This window comes from Sorex fumeus, unplaced genomic scaffold, assembly GCF_029834395.1.
Source record: "Sorex fumeus unplaced genomic scaffold, SorFum_2.1 ptg000131l, whole genome shotgun sequence".
NCBI lineage: Eukaryota > Metazoa > Chordata > Mammalia > Eulipotyphla > Soricidae > Sorex > Sorex fumeus.
This window is the reverse complement of record NW_026606188.1, coordinates 31,532,100-31,555,217: the sequence shown is the minus strand read 5'-3', so window position 1 is coordinate 31,555,217 and position 23,118 is coordinate 31,532,100. Positions and strand designations below refer to the sequence as shown.

The 23,118-nt window shown below is 44.7% G+C and overlaps 1 protein-coding gene across 2 annotated transcripts; it reads right to left on the bottom strand.

The window, feature by feature from the left end:
* Positions 1–1,461: 1,461 nt before the first annotated feature.
* Positions 1,462–22,235, bottom strand: RTCA (RNA 3'-terminal phosphate cyclase). 2 transcript variants are annotated; one of them, XM_056106544.1, is made up of 11 exons: positions 22,115–22,235; positions 21,910–22,010; positions 20,410–20,553; positions 19,117–19,240; positions 15,111–15,169; positions 12,850–12,991; positions 11,878–12,002; positions 10,535–10,593; positions 7,854–7,948; positions 7,174–7,278; positions 1,462–1,830 (listed from the first exon to the last, which is right to left on the bottom strand). In XM_056106544.1, exons 1-11 carry the CDS (start codon positions 22,157–22,159, stop codon positions 1,729–1,731), a joined length of 1,101 nt encoding a protein of 366 aa, XP_055962519.1. In that variant the 5' UTR covers positions 22,160–22,235; the 3' UTR covers positions 1,462–1,728. The 2 variants fall into 2 exon arrangements, with proteins under 2 accessions (XP_055962519.1, XP_055962520.1); XM_056106545.1 differs by lacking the exon at positions 22,115–22,235 and having other exon boundaries at positions 20,410–20,568; positions 21,910–22,009.
* Between the last annotated feature and the right edge of the window lie 883 nt (positions 22,236–23,118).

Below are 23,118 nucleotides of genomic sequence, written 5' to 3'. Positions count from 1 at the left end.
AGGCACTAAATCAATCTCGGGTTGCAGCAGCAGGCTTGGGTGCAACTGGGGGGGACACCTTGTTTATCAAAGAAGGAACAATTCCAGGGGGGTGGTGAATAATTTTTTTTGCTAAAAAATGGGGTTGCAGGTAAAATAAGTTTGAGAACCTCTACAAAGACCCTAATTTAAGACAATGGCAGTACTAAAAGAAAAGTTTGGGGCTGGAGAGACAGCACATTGGGTGGGGTACTTGCCTTGCATATAGCTGGCCACGGTTTGATCCTCCACACCACATGTGTTCCCTCCAGCCCCATCAAGAGGCTCTGAGTGAGGGCTGGAGAGATAGTACAGCAGGTAGGGCATTTGCTTGCACACGGCCGACCTGGGTTCGATTCCCAGCGTCCCATATGGTCCCCTGAGCAGCGCCAGGAGTAAGTCCTGAATGCAAAGCCAGGAGTAACTCCTGTGCATCACTGGGTGTGACCCAAAAAGCAAAAAAAAAAAAAAAAGAGGCTCTGAGTGCTGAGCCAGAACCTGTGCACCACCTGGGATGGCCCCCAAAACAAACAAACAAAAAAATAGTAACAAAAAAGGGATAATTTTATTACAAAAAATATTTTCTTAATGTAATTGTTATTAAACTAATAAAATTTATGACAATATAAGCAACCCACCACCATCTTTAAAGTTGACTAAACTCAACTGAGACAACAGATATAAGAATTATGATCACATACAAAGTATTATTTTTCATACAGTTCTATAGTAAATCTTAAGTTTACTAAAATTTAGCATTTTATGAATACATATTATGAATACCATCCTCGGAATTTATATCATTCTCTAGGGCTGCTTTAATTACCAGATAATGTCCAAATAAAACCAAATTTGAGTCAATTCCTCACTCTGTTATAGTGTAGCTTACTTAGAGGATGCATCAAACCAGTTTCATTTGACTCATAACCGCCTACAGCCTACAGAGATCGGGAAGTAATCTAAATGTGGAAGTAGGCTAGATGTCAAATAGAGAATCATGAAGAGTACATTCTGTTCTAAAGTCACTCAGTTATGTTTTTAGTTTTTTGGTTTTTGAGCCATACCTAGCCATGCTCAGGGCTAACTCCTGGCTCTGCACTCAGAAATTACTTCTGGTGTTCAGAGGACCATATGGGATGCTGGGGATCAAACCTGGGTTGGCAGCATGCAAGGCAAATGCCCTACCTGCTTTACTAAAACACTGGCCCCCTCTAGGTTATCTTCTTTTCCACACACACACTCCTATAGCTTATGCCGGAAATCAAACCCCAGGTTCCTGCAAGCGTGCAAAATGTGGTTGAGTTGTGTTTTTAATACCTTAAGCCAAACAAAAGCTTATTTAGGGCTCAATTTCAATAAACCTGTAAGGACTGAAAATCTGTAATTATTCTGTATGCTTGATACAATGGCGGGGCAGGGCAGATAAGGGAAGGGAAAATCATACTTGAAACAAAAAAGATTTTATTTCACTTGAATAGTGAAATCAACTAGCACATACGTATTTAACAATTCATATTACATGGTCATATCTCAAGAGATATTCAAAATGGGATTCAATGAAAAACTTTCAACAAATTCGTGACACTCTAAATATTTCATCTCCAAATTTGAGACAGGTCCTTAAAATAATTTCTTAGAAGTTACTGTTCTGAAAAAAATTATGTAATGAATTAGTGCAATATACCACTGAAGTGTCATTCAAAAGGCAATCTAGAGATGTGGATTTGTCATCCCAATTCCTTGGCATTCAATAATATAAGAGTCTTTAGAAGCATCTTCTTCATCTTCTGATTTCGTCACAGTAAATTTAGCCTGAAACCAGAACATTCAGTATGTAAGTAACATAGACAGGTAAATAATGAGCCCACACTCTTTGTTAAATATGCAGGATCTAAAATCAAAATCATTTTACTGAAGAAACTAGAGATATACAAAGATCAAATGGCTCTTGAGAGGTTCAACAGGCTAGATATACAAACTGTTCTGTTTCAGAAGCATAATTCCTGTTCAAAGAAAAAAACACATAGTAAAAAACTGGAGTTCTTTGGTTGTTGTTTTGTTTTGTTTTATCCACACCCAGCTGTGTTCAAGGCTTATTCTGGCTCTGCGCTCGAGTCACTCCTGGTAGTGCTTGGGGATCATATGTAGCGCTGAAGACTGAACCTGGGTGAGCTGCATGCAAGGCAAGTGCCCTGTCTGTTATACATCTTTCTTGTCCAATCTGTGGAGTTCTGTGACTGAGGTCCAGAATTAGAATCCCTGGGAAATCAGCCTAGACAACTATCAATGTCTAAAATCTCAAATCTAGAGGTTGGAGAAATAGCACAGTGGTAGGGTGCTTGCTTTGCATGCAACCAACCCGGGTTTGATTCCCAGCATCCCATATGGTCCCTCAGCACCTCCAGGAATAGTTTCTGAGAACAGAGCCAGAAGTGAGCCATGAATACCACTGGGTGTGACCTCAAAACAAAACAAAACAAAATTTAAGTCTCAACTGTTACTAATATTTCTAAAACAGCATTAAAGCACTTACACTTCTTTTATCTTTTAAAATGAGTCTTTCATTTCTCTCAAAATTTTATTGTCAATTTAATTTCCCAAATATACAATTAGAAAAAAACAAATTTAGAGGAAAAAAGGGGGAAGGTAATAATTAACACCTGTTAACCATTGTGCTCAACATTGCATTGTTTTTGTTTTTGTTTTCCAGTTGGGGACCACAACCAGTGATGTTCAGGGGTTACTCCTAGCCCTACACTTAGGGATTACTCCTTGGGGGACCATGTGGGATGCCAGAGATCAAACCTGGATCAGTCATAAGTAAGTCAAGTGCCTCATCCACTTTACTATCTCTCCAGCCCCTCAACATTGTGTTCTACTGTGAACAAATTACTAATTTACTTTTGGCATTGAGATATTTGTGCTCATCACAATATGCTGGAAATGCGATTACTTTTATAAAGTACAACTGTTCAAACAGAACTAACTTCAAATCGAAGCAATTAAGTAAGCTGACTGCATTTGTGGCAAAGAAATTTCAAGTATGCCTAGAATTATAATTCCTTAAAATAAAATTCAAAACCCATCACTCTATGGTCTTTTTAAACAGTAATGTTTAAAAAATCTCTCCAAGCTCAGTACTTACATGGTTCTTTACTGACACACAGTGGACACTGTTAAATAAGCACTGAATTCTAAGCTTAGTAGCCAAATTATTCTTGTAGCACTCATATAAAACAAACATTCCTGAAGGACCAGAGACACAGCACAAGGGTTAAAGGGCTTGCCTCGGGGGTATGGTGCTGCCAGCAGGTCAATCTGTACCTGTGAGGCAAGTGTATCAGCAGCCTGATGGCGCCTTCAGACTTCCAGATACCCCAAAATTGCTGCTGTGCCTTTGGCCAGACCCCAAAAACTTGGGCAAAGTTTACCAAGAAAGTAAACGGCCAAAAGTTAGGTATGTGGGAAACACACCCACAAACCACCTCCGGCTCAGCTATATAATTGGAGGTATGGCCTCTCTGGTTCCTGATCGAACTGCTTAATAGCCTTGATCCCAGAGACTCAGAAACAAATCTGGAAACCCAGCAGCTCTTGGCAGAAATGCGTCCGGTCCCTGCAGTAGGTTACTGGTGCTGGGCCAACCCAGGTGGGAATAGGTTTCGTGCCTTGGCCTGTTCCCCTTGGCGGCCTGGTGGCAGCCATCCTTCAGAGGCCACTGGACAGTCAGGTTTGTGCCCCCAGTGACGAGACATGCAGGGCCTTGTGGGATGGGGGTGAAGCCAGTCCTGTCCTCCCCACCCCAACGAAACCCCAAGTCACTGCCCACGAACGGCTTCTCTAGCTCCTGATCAAGCTGCTTAACGGCCATGATCTCGAAACCCAGTGGCTTTGGCAGAAATGTGTCCAGACTCCACAGTAGGTTACTGTCGCTGGGCCCCCCAGGGGTGAAAGGGTGTTGTCATTCCGCCTGCTCCCCCCTTGGCGGCTCGGTGGCCATCATCCTCCAGAGGCCATTGGACAGTCAGGCTTGGGCCCACAGTGACAAAACTTGTTGGGCCTCATGGGATGGGGGGAGCTGGGCTTGTCCTCCCCGTCCCAACGAGACTCCAAGTCATCGCCCACGAACAGCCTCTCTGGCTCCTGATCAAGCTGCTTAATGGCCATGATCCCAGAGACTCAGAAACAAATCTTAAAACCCAGCAGCTTTTGGCAGAAATGCGTCTGGACCCTGCAGTAGCTTACTGTCGCTGGGCCACTCCAGGGGGGAAAGGGTGTTGTCCCTCCTCCTGCTCCCCCTTGGCGGCTCAGTGGCCACCATCCTCCAGAGGCGATTGGACAGTCAGGTCTGGGCCGGCAGTGACGAGACATTTTGGGCCTCAAAGGATGGGGGTGGAGCTGGTCCTGGTCTCCCCGTCCCAATGAAACCCCAAGTCATCGCCCACAAACGGCCTCTCTGGCTCCTGATCAAGCTGCTCAACGGCCATGATCCCAGAGACTCAGGAGCTAATCTCGAAACCCAGTGGCTTTTGGCAGAAATCCCTCCAGATTTAAGTGTTAAAATTTCGGAATTTCAAAATCACATGGCCCTACTGCAGCCACGTGACATCATATGTTATTCATAACCAGCAATAGAACACAAGTTGTCTACTGTTGCCTTTTCAGCAGGTGTGAGTGCTGAGGTAAAATCCCAACTAATAATGGTGGGTCTGGTGTCAAAATATTGAATGTGATCAAAGTAGAGAGAGTAATGTGGAAATCATCTGCCCCACAGGTAGGGGGAGGGTGTGGGATGGGGGTACTCTGGAGTTTTTGGTGGTGGAGAATGGGCACTCGTGAAGGTACGGGTGTTTCAATGTATGACCGAGACTTAGACCTGAAAGCTTTGTAACTGCTCTCACAGTGCTTCAATAAATAAAATTATAAAAAATGAAAAAAAAAGTAAGGTAGAGTTCATGCACAATTCAATCAGCTAATCAGTGGCTGAATAAATAGCAGTACTCCTACATAAAAATAAATAAGTAAATAAATAAAGAGCTTGCCTCACATGAATGCATAGCGTGCCACGAGTGATCTCTGAGCACAGAGGCATGAGTAAGCCCTAAGCACTGCCAGTTGTGGCCCCCAAACAAAAAAGCAAACCCCCCCAACATTCTTCATATTATAAACATTTAATACATACAAAACAAGCAGCAGGCATGGAAATCTTTAGCCTACATAAAAACCTTATGAAAACTACAAAACTTGTTGGAAATGAGCCTTGAGGACCTGTGGTATTACATCTGACTCTATAAACTAGTTAAGCTGAGGCACAGAAAGAGTAAACAATTCACCCTAAGAAATGCTATGAAAACTTAACAGAGTAGAAAAAGACATCACTTGAACACTTGACATCCTGTTACTCATCGATTTGCTCGAGTGGGCGCCAGTAACATCTCCATTTGTCCCTGTCGCTTGCTAGTGTAGCCCAATGGCATCTGCTCGTTCTAGGAATATGAACAGCCTCAAACCTCAAAAAGACATCAGAGTTCAAATTCCACAGACAACGTGACCGTGACATGAAGCTCTTTTAAAAATTGTGCTGGGCAATGACAGAGAGTGTGGGCTGGATGTGGGCCGAAAACAAACCAAATTATTTTTTAAAAATTTGGTAGGAAAATTTGTAAGTCTACAATTGTACCTCGTTGTGTTTCACTAATAAAAATTTTTTTTAAAAAAAGAAAAACCACTAAGAAAATAAATAAAATGAATATTAAAATATTTCCATAAAAATAATTTGGTAGGAGTTCCACTTAGGGCAGAGTCAGTGTACACACTCCTTCCCTCCCTTCTGAGTGGTGGGAATAGGGGGCGCAAACCTAAAGAGAAAAAGGGTTTTTTCATTTGTTTGTTTTGGGGCCATATTTGGTGGTGCTCAGGGACAATTCTGGCTCTACACTCAGGAATCACTCCTGGTGCTGTTCAGGGGATACTGGGGATCAAACTTGGGTTGGCTGCATGCAAGGCAAGTGCCCAATGCACTGTACCATCTCTTCGGTCTCCGGGAAAAAAAAAAGGTTTTTAAGGGACAAAGAAAATACCTAAATATCTGAGCCAGGGAAGTATTTCACAGGGCCAGAATACACATTTTACACACACGCAGGAACCTGGGTTTTGATTGCTAGCAAAGCTATGGGAGTGTGTGGAAAAGAAACACCTAGATATCAACAGTGGTTTCAGTGGCAGGAAAGTTGCATAGGCAGGTTTCTTCATTTATTTCCCCCAATTTTCTATAAGGAAATCAGATTGGCTTTTAATGCAATATATGTGACGACCATTTTAAAAAAATTATGAACCCCACAGAAAGACAAATTTCCCCTCCCCACTCTGCCCCCCATCCCCCCCCCCCAAAAAAAAAGACATTTGCTTTGCATGAGACTGATTCTGGCTCAATCCAGGAACCACATAGTCCTCAAAGCACAGAGCCAGGAGTAGTGACCAAGCACTACTGGGTGTAGCCCCAAACCCTCTCCCGTAAAATATGGATGTGGCAGAAAGTATAAGGGTTAAGCCTGATGTTGATGTTGGTTCAATCCACAGAACCACAGAAGATCCCCCCAGACACCACCAGGAACGGCTCCAAAACCCAGAAAAGCCAAAGCAAAACCAAAACAACTAAGCAGCCTGGGCAAGTAGCTTAGTCCTTCTCCTTTACTTTACTCATCTATACAACAGAAATGCTAACTACTCCCCTAAGATGATTCGGGTAAATTGCTGAGTTAGCTCAGTGCCGGCCATGGAAGGAGAACTTAGTGAGTGACAGCAATGATGGTGACTATTAAACTTTCTACTGATTAAAATTTGGTCTCAACCAACTTCTCTTGGGGGCCAGATATCATACACCACCCAGGGTGTCTGCCTTGCATGTGAGCAGGACCCAGATTGAATCCTGGGCATCCCATATGTGTCCTACCACGAGTGGTCCCTGAGTGCAGAGCCTAAACTAAGCCCTGAGCACTGTCAGGTATGGCCCCCCCAAACGAAACAAAACAACAACAAAAACAACAGTAGCAACAACAAAAATCAGCTACTCTTTTCCTCGTGTGTGAGGAGGCCCTGGTACCACACACAAAAATAAGATGTTAAAATGACGACTCTTTCTGATGGAATACTCACCTTTGTCAGTTGTTCAGCAAAATGAATAACTGTTTGTGTATGGAGTGTAACTGGTCCTGTCTTAATTCTAGAAACGCCATTGGCCAGCGCCATAAAAATGATGAGCTATTAAAAAAAAAAAGAACAAAGAAGGAAAATGCCACACATTTATAGATATTTACAGTAAGTACTTTGGTGTTTCCAATTCTACTAGAAACCAAGGGGCTAAAGCTCTAGTACAGCAGGTAGGGTGCTTGCCTTGCATACAGCTCACCCAGATCATTGGTAGCACCCAATATGGTCCCCTGAGCATGGCCAGTAGTGATCCCTGAGCTTAGAGTTGGGAGTAAGTCCTGAGCACCACTGGGTGTGGTCCCAAAATGAAACAAAAAAGCTAGAAATCAAAATACCTAACAAAAAAATAATTATTTTTGGGTCATCCACCTGGTGATGCTCAGAGGGCCATATAAGATGCTGGGGATAGAACCCAGGTAGTCTGTGTGCAAGGCAAGTGCCCCACCCGCTATCCTATCCTCCACATCCTCCAGTCCTTTTTTTTGGGGGGAGGGAGGGTGCTCAGGGCACCATGAGGTAGTGGGGACTGATCCCCAGATTCCTGCATGGAAAGAATGCACCCAATCAGTTAAGCCATCTCCTAGGCCCCCGCAAAGGGTCCTTATAATCTTGAAAGTGTGATTTACCTGGTCTTGGAGATACTCATCCACAGCACCACCATGTCTAAGATTTGAAAGTAGCATTTCAGCGGCATCAATTCCAACCTTGTCTGCATTGACACCTATGATAGCATAGCGTTAAATTAACAAAGACCTAAGTTACTAAGAAGCAAATGATCAATACAGCCTAGTTAGCATTTATATAACATTTTTAAGATCCTAATCTCACTGACTGATTTTTGGCAGGGGTGCCACTTCAGCTTTGCTCAGATCTTATTCCTGGCTCCATGCTCAGGGAGTTACTTCTGGTAGTGCTTAGAACAAAGGTCAGGCAAGTCAAGAGTCCTATCTATTGTATGATCTCTCCAGCCACTCACTCAACTTATTTTTCTTTTACCATTTTTATTGCTCACTCAATTTTTTTAATAAATCACCTTTATGTATGTTTAATCTTTGGAGATATCAGTATATGCAAATGCTTTTATGTTTTTCAAAGTATAGTTTATATAGTATAAATATTTGTTGTATGATTCAGGAACAGAGGTTGGCAACACATTTCCATTGAAATCAACAGAAAGTAGTATCTCTCTCTCTCTCTCTTTCTCTCTCTCTCTCTCTCTCTCTCTCTCTCTCTCTCTCTCTCAAACCCAGGATTCCCACATTCCCACATACAAAGATGCTATGATAGCCCTCTAGCCATTTGCCTGGCTCCCCAAGAAAATTCTTCATGTTCCAAAATTAGTTTGTGCTCTGAATGGCATAAGCCTCCTTATGTCCTTAAAAGTCTGGAGTGATAGTACAGTGGATAGGGCATGGCATACAGTGGATAGTACAGCCTGGCATGTGGCTGACCTGGGTTTGATCCCTGCCACCCTATATGCTCTCCGGAGACCACTAGTAGTGATCTTGAGTGCAAAGCTAAACGTAAGCCCTGAGCCTTGCTAGGTGCGGGACACCCTACCAAAAAAAGTCTTTCATGAAACCATAATTTCTTTAGAAATCTGCATTTGCATTCTTCCTTGTTCCAGCTAGAAAAAAACTGAAAATACCATGGTAGTAACTCTCCTGAACAAAAATGTCCTTACAGACTGAAGGAGAAATAAACGGAGATCAAGTCAGTTCAAAAACTTTTTCTATCTTTAAATGCACAAAGGTAAAGGAAAAAAACTGGGGCTGGAGTGCAATTCCTGAGTGCAGAGCCAGGAGTAACCCCTGTGCATCACCAGGTTATGACCCAAAAAGAAAGAAAAAAAAAAACAGGAAGTTTTAGCCTATTAAAAGTCCTAGACTAGAGGTAACTAAATAGTCTAGCAGATAAGGCATTTGCTTTGCACGCAGCTGTTTGGGTTTAATCGCTGGCACCCCAAACACTACCAAGAGTGATCCTTGATCGCAGAGCCAGGAGTAAGTCCTCAGCACTGCTGGGTATGACTCAAAATAAAAGTCCTGGGCTAGAGAGATAGCACAGGGGTTAAAGTGCTTGCCCTGCATACACCCAACCCTGGTCTGATCCCCAGCACTGTCTATGGTCCTCTGAGCATCACCAGGAATGATCCCAGAACATAAAGCCACGAATGAGCCGTGAGCCCCCCAAACCCAACACTCCCCGCTCCCCCAAGAAAAGATTACAGCACAAGGGAGATGGCTCAGAAGGCTCAAGTGCATGCTTTGCAAGTACAAATTCTGGGTTCGATCCCTGACACAACATATGGACCCCTGAGTACTGCCAGGAGTGACCCCCTGAGCACAGAGCCAGGAGTAAGCCCTGAGCACAGTTAGGTGTGGCCCAAAACCCAGAGGGGGAAAAAGAAAAAAAGAAAAACTGACATTATATTGATCATTACTGCTCTTGGTTTATGGGCCACACTCTAGGGTGCTTGGGGGCTACTCTTGGCTCTACACGCTAGACTGCTTCCTGCAGAGCTCAGCAGACCAGACACACACCAGGCACTGAACTAGGACCCCCTAATGCAAACATGCACTCAGCCCACTGCGCTCTCTCTGGCACCAAAGCCTGCGATTTCTAAAGACAAGCATCACTGCTAGTGACTCCTGACCCAGGAAGGAGCCCCTGAGCACTGCAGGGAGGGGGTGGGGAAGGGTATCAACAATAAAACAAAACAAAATCAAACTGTGTTTAAACAGTTCCACAGGTGGAGCACATGCCTCACATGTAGGAACCCCAGGTTCAATCCCCAGCACCCCCAAGCACACTGGGAAATACAACAGAACAGCGATGGGTGTGTGCTGTCATTCATCTCTTCCACGGGCTTGGAACCCTTCAAGGCCTAGAGTGGGGGACACATCAAAATTCTACCTGACTCTAAACACAACCAGTCACCCCTTTCCTTCTGAACTCGCTTTCTACATGATGAGCTGGAGCGACAGCACAGTGGATTAGGGTATTTGCCTTGCACGCAGCTGACCCGGGTGAGATTCCTCTGTCCCTCTCGGAGGGCCCAGCAAGCTACCGAGAGTATCCCGCCCACATGGCAGAGCCTGGCTCCCTGTGGCGTATTCGATGTGTCAAAAACAGTACAACAAATCTCACAATGGAGACGTTACTGGTGCCTGCCCGAGCAAAACGATGAACAACAGGAGGACGGTGCTACAGTGCTATCTACACATTATTCTGTAACATTCTAATCCAGAAAGATAACTTCAAAGTCCTCCGCTAGTGATGGGAATTATAGACCTCCCTCATTTACCTCGTTTACCAAGTGCCGACCCAGAAATCAAACAGCCGGTGGATGTCTCGGCAACAATGCTGTATAGAAAAAAAAGTGTTACTCTTTATACTCTATAAAATTATGCACATAAAAAAGAACAGTGACTGTTAGATACACAGAATAAAATCTAACCAGTACACTGCAGAAATGGAATTCTTCTGTAGAACACATGCCTCTCAAGCGTGAGATCCTGGGTTCGGTCCCTGGTCCACCCCTCCCCACATCACTGCACCCCTCCCTCTCACACACAGAGAAATTATTGGAGAGAACAGCATGATTAACATTATCTTTTTCAAAACATTAGAATTCTTTAGCATTTATGACAATTACATTAGACTCAGGCCAGGGAGGTGGTACAAAGGGCTGGAGTACAAGTTTTGCATGCAACAAGTGCAAATTTAATTTCATCCCCAATATTGCATGATCCTTTGAGCACCTTGCTAGGAGCAGCCACTGAGCAATGCTAGTGTGAATCCCTTTGCTCCACAAAAATCATCTGAGTCAAAACTACTCACAAGTGAAGAATGGCCCTCCCTGAAGTCACCAGGTCTGTACACTGTGGTATTACTGCACTATGATACTATGCCATAAAGTATCATAATACCTTAAGATGAACTGAAACAGGGCAGAGAGATAGTACAGTGGGGAAGGCACTTGCCTTGTGTGTGGCCAACCCAGGTTCAATCCCCAGCACTGCACCTCGGTATCCCACATACTGGCAGGAATAACCCTTAGAGATCCCTCCACTCTATGCCTTACTACCCAGGAAGAAGCCCCGAGCAGAGCCATCTGTCATCCACCACTGAAATACTAACTTGGAAAGGTCTCAGGCAATACTGGGGATGGAACTGCAGCTGGACACAGGAAAGGCCAGCACCTTACCCTCTATTACCTCTCTATTGCATATATGGGGGTACAAAGAAACCTGGCACTGTTTAGTTTTTGATATTATGGTCCAGATGGAGAACAGGCATTTACCTCAAACCCATTAAAAGAAACTCTTGAGATTTTAAAATTTAAATTCCTACAAATACTACTTTTACATTTCAGAAGGTATTTCTGACACTAAAACCAATTATCTCAGCAAAGGATTATGACCATATGGGACTCTGGGAATTGAACCCAGGTTGGCTATGTACAGAGCAAGCACCTTAACTGCTGTACTTTCTCTCTGGTTCCTAAAGACTACAAATGTTTAACTTAGACAGGATTGCTATTCCATACCCTATACCAATAGATATTATATTACCAATATCTATTGGTATAGGGTATTGCTATTCCATACCATATACCAATATCTAGGAACAAGCATTTTATCTTACATTATTCCACTTCCATTGCCGAAAGCTTGGTCCTTCGGCTCCTGGACAGACTGAATGTTAACGTACAGATCCCTAATCTCTTTTCTGATGCACCGCACAGCTGCTGCAGCCATATCTTTTGCCAACTGTTTTGGTAAAACAGAAAAACAAGATAAAATTAATGATTATGTTGATAATTGTTTTTAAGTTTCCAAAGACATACAAAATAATAAATTATTCTTAAAACTTAATTTTCAACAGAAGAGAATAGATAAAAAAAATAAAAGATTCATTGAAAAATCAACTTTTTTTTTCAATAATTTCAAAATTTACATGACATAATCATCTATCAAAAGATATGTGGGAATAAAGAAATAGCCCAGTAGGTAAAGGCACTCTCTTGGCCTGTGGCCCAGCCGTGGTTCAATCCCTGCTGGCACCACATATACCCCTCCAAGCACTGCCTGGGCCCATCCTGAGCATAAAGCCAGGACCAGACCCTGAGTGCCACTGGTCCCAGTCCCAAGCAATACCAAATTCTGGTGTTTCTGTCTCACCCAGAGATATTCAGGGCTTATTCCTGGCTTTGCACTTAGGAATCACTCCTGGAAGTGCTCAGGGGACTGTATTGTATGTCAGGGATCGAACCTGGGTAGGCCACGTGCAAGACAAATGCCGTATCTGGTGTTCTATCGCTCCAGTCCCAAGAAATATATACATTTCTAAGAATAACTAGACAGGGGCCAGAGCGATAGTACCGTGGGTAGGGCATTTGCCCTGTACTTGACCAGCCCAGGTTTGATCCCTGGCATCCCATACAGTCCCCGAGTACTGCAGGAGTAATTCCTGTGTGCAGAGCTAGGAGGACCCCTGAGCATCACTGGGTGTGCCCCAAAAAGCCCAAGAAAGAAAGGAAAGAAGAAGGAAAGAAAGAAAGAAAGAAAGAAAGAAAGAAAGAAAGAAAGAAAGAAAAAGAATACCTAGAGAACTTACTTTAAGTGGTAGAACACCAGCAACAAAAGCTCTTCCATGTATCTTAGTCACGGTGCCACGGTCAGTTAAATCTATTGGGTTCAACTGCTTAACTGGCGATGTCCGGATAATCACTTCCCCACCCCCCTTTGGGTAGTAGCCCCTACGAAAAGGATGAGAAACATATAAGCTGACGGTATGACATGTATAAGGCTGAATTTTTATGATATTATAATATAGTTGATACCTAGACATCTAATTTACATAAAAGATCTATTCTAGATCTAGGCTGATCAATTTGGAATCCCTGAACTAAACAAAATGTCAAACTCAGCTCGCCATTGGACCACTGCCACTTCAAATGCTCAGAAACAGGCATCTGTGGCTGGGCTGCTAGCCAGCTGCTGGCTAAAGGGAACACTTCTGTAAGTGCCAGAGCTCAGGGGTACAGCACTTGCCTGGCACACGTGAGATTTTGGGCTCAACCCCAGCACCACAAAACAACACGGAAACGGCAGGCTTCATTTTGAGAATGTATGGGATTCCCAATTTTAGGAAAGTGGAGGAGGAAAAACACAAAGACAAAAAACATCTGAAGGCACAAAGCATGATTAAGGAACAGAAATTACACAGTCAGAATACATGGCATGTGAGAAGGATGGGAAGGAGAACGAAAAAGATAAAGTTGGTATGAAAATGCCAAGCATCGGGGCTGAAGCGATTGTACAGCGGGGCGGGCATTTGCCTTGCACGCGGTTGACCCGGGTTCGATTCCCAGCATCCCACGATTCCCCGAACACCACCAGAGTAATTACGGAGTGCAAAGCCCAGGGTAATCCCTGAATCCCTGTGTATCGCTGGGTGTGTGTGACACAAAATGTTTAAAAAAAAAAAAAAAGTCAAGTGCTGGAACGTCACACCAAGATATCTGGCCTTGTTATTCTGTGGCAAAAGGGATGTCTCAAGGAGAAAGAACCTGAATGCTGATATGCTTCTCTAGAAAATTACTGCGGGTATCTGGTCCGGAAATCTCTTCTCCTCAACCTGGTGTGCCCTGCACACTATCTACAGAGCTTCAGTCTATGCTGAGCATGGAGAACGCCACACATGAAACAGGTGAGTATCACGCGTAGCTGTGTTCAATTCCCCATACCCCTGCTGGTTATCATTCCTGTGCTTCAAAGCACATCTGTTTCCTACAAGCATGATGTGGTAACTGGGATCCAAAATGGCAGTTCTCTAGGATCTACATATTCTTTTCTTTTTTAAAAAAAAATTTTTATTAGTGAAACACCATGAGGTACAGTTGTAAACTTTTTTAGAATTTTTGTGCTTGGTTTTCAATTATACAATGATCAAGTACTCATCCCTCCACCAGTGCCCATCCTCCATCACCATGGGTCCCAGTATCCCTCCCATCCCCCACACCCCCATCCCACCCTGCCTCTGTGGCAGAGCACTCCCTTTTGTTCTCTCTCTCCTTTTGGGTGTTGTGGTCTGCAAAAGAGGCACTGAGGGGCAATCATGTTTGGTCTATCTATAGTCTACTTTCAGCATGCTTCTCCCATCCTGGGAGGATCCTCCGAACACCCTTTATTTGGTGCTCCCTTCTCTATCTGAGCTGCCCTTTCCCCTAGCATGTGTGGCTGGCCTCCAAGCCATGGAGTAAACCTCCTGGTACTAATCTCGGCTATCCTTGGGTGTTAGTCTCCCATTTTGTTACTTTATGCTCCCCAGATGAATGCAATCTTTCTATGTCTGTCCCTCTCTTTCTGATTCATTTTACTTAGCATGATACTTTCCATGTAGTACCACTTGTATGTAAATTTCATGATTTCATCTTTTCTAACAGCTACATAGTGCTCCATTGTGTAGATGTACCAAAGTTTCTTTAACTAGTCATCTGTTCCTGGGCACTCAGGTTTTTTCTAGATTCTGGCTATTGTAAACAGTGCTACAATGAACAAACAAGTGCAGATGTCACTTCGACTATACATTTTTGCCTCTCTGGGATATATTCCCAAGAGTGCTATTGCTGGGTCAAATGGGAGCTCAATTTCTAATTTTCTGAAATCGTCCATACTGTTCTCCAAAAGGGCTGAACCAGTCGGCATTCCCACCAGCAGTGAACGAGCGTCCCTTTCTTGCCACATTCAAGCGAGCACCGGTTGCTTTTGCTCTTTTGGATGTGGGCCAGTCTTTGTGGTGTGAAGGATCTACATTTTCCACAATCTTTAACTGTAGTTATCACAAGTCTAAAGATTAAGAAATAAGTAACTTACCTCATTTTAATGTCACAGTTAAATGTGAAACCAAATTTTTCTACAATTGGCTTGAAAACCTGAAAAATACGTTCATTGTTACTTTAATCCCCACTCTTCATTGATACGATACATATGTTAAACAAGTGGTATGCATTGAATTAGTAATAGGTCAAATAAAAAGTGAACAAAAGTTTGGACTATTTCTATCTTTCAAATAAAATATGCACTCAAGTTGTGAGTTTAATATTTAATTAATTAGAGCTGTACAAGTCAAGTCAATGAAAAAAATTGAAACTGGATATTTTAGTCAGTGGTCATTTTAATCTTCCCCATAAAGAGTTATATATGAGATGCAGATACAGCTCAGTGTAAGGCTCTGGGTTGGATTTCTGGCAAGAAGGGGGGAATAAAGTCAATATAAAATAGTATAAGAAATTAAATGAGGACAGAGAGATAGCAAAGCTCTTACCTTGCCTGCAGGAAACCCAGGTTCAATTCCCAGCACCACATATGGTTCCCAGAGCCCCACCCAGAATGATCCCTGAATGCAGAACTTGGAGTTGGTGCTAGAACACTGCCGGATGTGACCCCCACCCCACCACCCACAACTGGAAAGGGAGGGGCAGATAAGAAGGAACTTGAGAGCGATGTGAAGGGATACTAGTAGTCTGGTGGTGGGTGTGGTGGAGTTAATACTGTATGCTTTAGGCATAAACATTACCACCATTGTAAACCACATTGTCTCGGTACTAATAAAATGAAGGACCAGAGACACAGAAGAGTGGATCAGAAAAAAAGGTGCATGCTTTGCTTTTCTTGTCTTTGATTTGTTTTGTTTTTGGACCCTACCTGGCGGTGCTCAGGGATTACTCCTGGCTCAGTGCTCAGAGATCACTCCCTACGGTTCTCAGCGAACCATATGGGGTGCTGGGGATTGAACCTGGGTCTTGCAAGGCAATCATCCCTATTATCTACTTCTCTGACACCAAAAAGAGCTTCCTTTTGTGCACATTCAACCTGAATTCGATCCCCAGACCACCCTGAGCACCACCAGGGTAACCCCTGGGCACTTCTAAGCATGGCCTCAAAACAAAAAGTTGAAAAAGAGACCTTCTATGGAAGGAAGGAAAAAACATTTATTAAATAACAAAAAAAAAAGGAAGGAAGGAAAGATGGAAGGCAGAGAGGCAGAATGGCTGGTAAACAGCATTCCATCCTGTGTTCTCAATTTTAAGTAGTAGAAATCTCATAATATATACATATTTTATCCTTAAACAGAAATACTTTCCTGGTATCATAAAATTCATCCTAAACATCCATGACTGCATGGAATTCTAGAATTATTTCCCTAATCATTCTCCAAATTTTCAGTTTTACATAATGACATGTGTATGATATAAAAGTGGTAACTATGACCTAATGCTCTGTTCAAATACCTTTGATATTTCTCTTTCAATGCATTTTGTATTATTTAATTAGAGACATTTCCTTGAAGCAGAATTACTAGGTGAAGAAAATAAACTTCTAACAACTAAATACATAATATATTGAAATTTCAAGATTAGGGGCAGGAGCAATAATACAGCAGGTTGGGTGTTTGCTCTGCACATAGCTGGCCTGAATTCAATCCTCAGCATCCTAGATGGTACCCTGAGCACCGCCAGGAGTAATACCTGAGTGCATGAGCCAGGAGTAACCCCTGTGCATTGCTGGGTATGACCCAAAAAGCAAAAAAAAAAAAAAATTCTAAGACCTCTCCGAGATCCTGACTTCAATGTGGCTGCGGCGGCCATGGCCCTCCTGGTTCCAACATCAGACCTACAGATGGTGCCCTGAGGAATGACCACTGGGCTCTGCCAGGTAGGGGCCAAAAGTCCACACCACCAGCCAGAGAGAGAGTACAGCAAACAAGGCATCTGCCTTGTATGCTGTCCGTCTAGCTTCAACCCTCAGCACCTCACTGCCCCCTGAGCCCTGCCAGGAGTGATTCCTGAGCACAGAGCCAGGAGTAAGTCCCAAACATCACCAGGTATGGCCCAAAGCAAAGCCCCCAAATTCACATCAAAAAGTTAAAAATCCCAGAACTTACCTTAAGAAGGATAAATTTTACTATAAATAACTACTCCTAAATAAATCTGGAGGAAAATAAGATGATTCCAGGGCTAGAGCAATTATACAGTGATGCAGGGCGTGTGCCTTACACACGTTTGGACTTGGTTTGATCCTTGACACCACATACATCTCCCAAGCCCTGACAGGAGTGACCCCTGAGCACAGAGCCAGGAGTAAGTCCAGAGCACTGCCAGGTGTGGCCCCCCAATTTTTTTTTAAAAGGATGATTTCATTTTTCTCTCCCATTAGGTGTATGAACTGCCAATATTGAGTTTAGAATTTCAAAAATGTATAGTCAAAATATTACAACCATGTGTGTTTGGTGTTGGAGACTGAATGCAGGCCTCCAAGGCATGTGTTCTACCACTGATTGATAGGCCTAGAACATTAGTGGGTTGGGTTTTTTTTTTTTCACATTTTTCTTACTTTTTTTTTTTTTACATTTTTTTCCACTTTTTTTTTTAATTGTTTTGGTTTGAGGCCACACTGAGTGGTGCTCAGGGCTTACTCCTGGATCTGCGCTTAGGAATCACTCAAGGCGGGGCTCAGGGCATCATATACAGTGCCAGGGATCAAACTGGGTTGCCATGTGCAAGGCAAATACCCTACCTGTTATACTCCAGTCCCTCTTTTCACACTCTTACTCTATTGAGAGCAGGGATATAGCCTTAATGTGATGCCCTGTATACAATAATTAGCACCAGCCAAAGAGAAAATAAAAGGCTGGAGCGACAGTGCAGCGTGTAGGGTGTTTGCCTTGCAAGCGCAGTTTTCATCCTTATGGTCATCTGGCCTTGCCAGGAGTGATTCCTGAACACAGAGCCAGAAATCCCTACCGAGTACTGCCCAATGTGGCCCTGAAACCAACCAAATCAACCAACCAAATAAAAACCCCCAAAATCTCTAGAGCAGTGACTTTCATTTTCTCACATGCCAGCACTGCTTTGTGTGGCTGAAAACCAAATACCAGTAAGTTCTGGTGGGCAAGCAGATGAGCACTGATCTGTTGGTCAGCAGCAGAAAACCACTGCTGGAGAGCTTATTCAACTATAGATCAGCTATCATGAATAATGTTGCAAAAAAGTCAACTCTGGGAAAAGCACCCACCCAGAGAAGGAACTGCTGAATGATATAGTAACCCTGTTTCTAATTTTTGGAGGAAAAGTCATACTGTTTTATATTCCATCTCCAATACAGTGCTTTTAATTTCACTACATCGTGACTAATACTTGTCACACACAGTACTAAGAGCAGAGTGATAACTTGACAGCCTGAAGTACATGCTCGACCTGCAGTGCCCAGGGCTCAATTCCCAGCACTGCATGGTCCTCTAAACACCACCTGGATTAATCCCTGAGCGCTGAGTTAGGTCTAGACCCTAAGCATTTTCTGGTGTAGCCCCCCCCCCCCCTCCCAAAACAAAGTATTTAAGGGTCTGGAGAAATAGTACAGCAGGTAGGGCACTTGCATTACAGAGTTCAACCCACAGGATACTATATGGTTCCCTGAGTACTGCCAGGAATTATTCCTGAGCACAGAGTCAGGTGTTAGCCCTAAGCACAGCCGGTATGACCTAAACAAACAAACAAAAAAAACCCAAGAAGTAGTATTTCATTCTTATTTTGAATTTTCCCAAATCATAATTCCTATTTTATAAAATAAGTCACTTAAATAATAAGTAACATAACAGGGCAGGAGCGATGTTACAGCAAGTAGGGCGCTTGCCTTGCGCATGGCCAGCCCGGGTTTAAATCTCAGCATCCCATATGGTCCTCTTGAGCACCACCAGGAGTGATTCCTGGGTGCAGAGACAGGACAGGCTCCTGAGCATCACCAAGTGTAACCCAAAAAGAAAAAGAAAAAAAAAACCTAGAAGATTGTCTTAGCTTGCCACCACCAACCAAGTCTTTACCATTGTCATGTGATCGATCTGCGGTGCCATTTCTGCATTGGTTCCACCTTTCAAACGAAGCTCGGACGGTGAGGCAGCGAAGAGCACACAGGGCATGGACACCTGCATCAAGAGGCACACACTCCTAAGGAGAGGCAGAAGACACTCAGCTGAAGTTTCCACGCAAAGTCTCGGGAAAGCATCATCACCACAAAACTGGCCAAAGTTGGGGCCTGAGGAAGAGAAGTACTGCGGGCAGGGCACTTGTCTTGCGTGTGGCAGACCCAGGTTTCAGCCCCAGCACCACATATGTTCCCCTGAGCTTCGCCAAGAATGAGCCCTGACTAAGCCTGGAGCCACACACTTGCCAGGTATGGCTCAAAAGCAACAACAACAACAACAAAAAAAGACAGGCTGAAGCATACTCAAGTGAGAAAGCAAGTATAGCCTTTGAGTAAAGCTGAAATTGCAATTACTTTTTTTTTAAAGAAAAGATACTTTAATGGACTGAATGCATGATTTACATGCAAGAGGATTCAACCTCTGAGCACCAGGAGTGGCCCCCAAGCACAGAACTGGGAGTAGTTCCTGGGCACGGCAGGATGAAACCCCAAAACAACAAAGAAAACCCCACAACAAATAAGCAAATAATGGATTATTGCTATTAATAGCTTCAATAAGTAATCAGAGGGCACAGAGACAGGATAATACTAAAGGTGCTTGCCTTGAATGTAGCTGACCCTGCTTCGATCTTTGGTACCAAGTATGGTTCCCCAAACACCACCAGGAGCGCTCCTTTAGCACAGAGCCAGGAGTAAGCCCTGAGTACTACCAGGTGTGACCCAGCAATTAGATATCCAAAACTTTAGATAGTTTCTAACCCTAAGAAGTGTTATTTCCTCTAATTCTAAAATGAGGAAATTAAGGGCAGGGGATGTGGCTCAGTAGCAAAGCATGAGTCTTATGTGCACAAGACCTGGGTTTAAACACCGGCACAGTGCAAAATTAAAATACATCAAATAAGCTGAAAACCAGTTCCGAAGAGATAGTGGCTAAGGCATTTGCCTTGTAAGCAGCTGACCTGGGTTCAATCCCCAGCACCCCATATAGTCCCCAGAGCCCTGCTAGAAATGATTCCGGACTGCAGAGCCAGGACTAAGCCCTGAACAGCACTGGGTGTGGCCCCCAAATAAAACAAATCAATACAATGCAAAAAAAAAAAAAGAGAGACACCAAAGCAGTTTGTTTAATAAAGGCAATACCTGGATTGAACACCAAAGTCCATACTTAACTGGTAAGACAAGTAATACATACCCTGCAGTCTTGGTATCTGCTGTATGGACTCCACCTTTGATCTTCTCTGGTGTAAATGTTATTTCCGTTGAGCCGATTTCTGCCCCCTCCAGCTGTCCGTCACACAAATCTCGAATCATTTCCAATCCAGATAAATGTTGAGGCCTTCAGGTCATAACACTGCATCAAAATGTGTGCATTCAGCCTGCCTAGAGCCCTACATTTTATGACACATTTATAAAAGTGCAAATGGCAAGAAAACAGCAAGACTAACCACAGTAAGTGCCACAGCTTCAGTGTTCTGTTTGTTCATTTTATGCACCAAGTCTACCGGCTAGTAGACGTAAGCACACACTGGTATGTTTGGCATATTTGAAGTGTGCAAAAGAGGAAAACTAAAGAAACTACCAAAGAATCACTATTTCCACCATGCTTCACTGCATCACTCATGGATCCTGCTACAGGCTAACGGGATTCATACACTTAAGATTCAACTACGGTGCCTAAACTGGGAATGTTGAGTGCAACTTGGCAAAAGAGCCTTTAAAGAGGATCAAATTAAATAGAGGCAGTGAAGGTGGGTTTTAATCCACTTTCTGTGTCCTGACAAAAAAGAAATTTGGCCAGACTAGAAGAAATTTAGTCTGGCCGGCAGGCGAGGGTCGTGTGCACTTCGGGGGGGGGGGGGTGTAGTAAAATTTTGTGGATCAATGCTATAAACTTCAATACTATTGTATCTTCCAAACCATAACAAATAAATTACGAAAGAAATTAGGACAGGAAGAAAGACCTGGTGAGTGAGCACACATCCCGTGAAGGAGCAAGGGAGTGGCCCTTATGGACCTGTGCTCCCATTATGTTGCTACCCTGTGTATCTCTAAGTCCCACATATGAGACATCATCCTGTCTCTATCCATTCCTTCTGACCGACTTCACTCAGCAGATACCCTCTGCTGCAGCAGACTGCAAGATGCTGTTCTTTCTTAGAGTGGTAAAGTATTCCATTGTGTATAGAAACTGCAACTTCTTGGCCCAATTATCCACAGTTGGGCATTTGGGTCGTTTCCGTATCTTGCTAACGCACAACGTGCTGTGACGAATACAGGTGTGCATATATTCTTTGGGATTAATGTGTGTGTGTGTGTGTGTGTGTGTGTGTGTGTGTGTGTGTGTGTTGGAGGTAGATGCCAGGAAGCAGTATTGCTGGCTCCTATGGGAGATCTAGTGTTTGAATAGATCTCCATATGCTGTCTACCATGGCCCTTTTTTTTTTTAACTTGCCTCTTGAAGCGTCCCCAGAACCCAGATCCCTGGCAGCTTAACCGGATAGTTGGGGCCCCTGTCCCACTCTCAGATTCCTTAGCTCTGGCAAGGGCCGAAAATCATCTTCCCAACCATACGGTGCGAGCTCCGGATCGCCCCCCAGGTCCCGGGGCTCGTGCCATCTCTCGCACACACCCGCCCCGCACCCGAAAGCCTTGCAAACTCACCCCCTCTTCTCCAGTCCCAGCTCCGCATTACCTCAAGCCCGGTGTGCTGCGCCCGGCCCGGATCTTCTGCACCCGCAAGGGCAGGCCCAGGAGGCAGCTCAGGGCCGTGGTGACCCTCAGGATCTGGCCGCCCTGCCGAGGGTGTGCAAGGCAAGAGGAGGCGGTGAGACGGGTGGGGACCGCTCCCCGTGCAGGGCTGCACCCCCAGCCCGCTCCGCGCGCAGCGCCGCACTCACCCCTTCCATGATGCCGCCGTCCACTTCCACCCGCTGCCCCGCCATGCTGGGCACCCGGGGACCCGGCCCGCCGCCACCCAGGCCCCGCTGGAAGAGGAGGAGGGGGAGACGCTGGCGGCCTGCGACGCCCAGCGAGGACGCTCCACGAGGCCCGATTCTGCAGACACCTGCAGCCACGGCCGCACCCCGCTCCGTGCAAACGCGCCGGCTGAGGGCGGGGCCGCGGAGCCAAGTCCCGCCCCGGAAGCGGAAGCGCCGGTGGAGCCCGGAGCGAGCGGTCCGCGGGCTCCCCTAGAGCCGGGAGGGAGGTGCGACCTTGGGAGCCGGCTGCCGTGGACGCGACAGGAGCTCGCCGGGTGGCTGGAAGCCTCCCTGCCAGCCCTGATATCCAGTTCCCTCGCAGACGCCGCAGACGGAACTGGAGAGGCCAGGAGCTGCCCTGGCCCGATCTCCGCCTTTCTCTCTCTGCAGCCTTGTCTGCTGCAGCGCGGTGCTGCAGTGACTATGACAGTGTCGAGCCGACAGACACAAAGTCTTGGCCAAGAGTGAACGAGAGGATTCACACTCCAGGGCAACTAACGCAGAGGCCAGGATTGTGGCTCGATCCCTGCCTTATGTACCAGAGAATATGCAAGCCCCATAAGCTCACAAGAAAAGTGGGCTTGGAAAGATCGTACCGCGGGTCGTATGCCTGCCTGGAATGCCTCCGACACGGTTCAGCTGTATTCCTCCCACCCCTACCCCATCGTGATCACGAGTCCAGTAAGGAGGAAACCCTGAGCACAGCCAAGCGTGACCCCAAAACCAAAGAAACAGAGAAAAGATATTAAAGAAAAGCAAAGTAGAGTAAGGTGAGGGACCCTCCCAGAGGGCTTTGGTCTTGCTTTTCTACTTTCTGGCCTGCTCCCTGCACCTTGCTGAGCAGTATCTCCTGCAATTCTGAAGAAGTTTGTGTGTTTCGGAGACTGAGAAGAAAGCAATTGCAGTGTGGTTCACAATAGTCA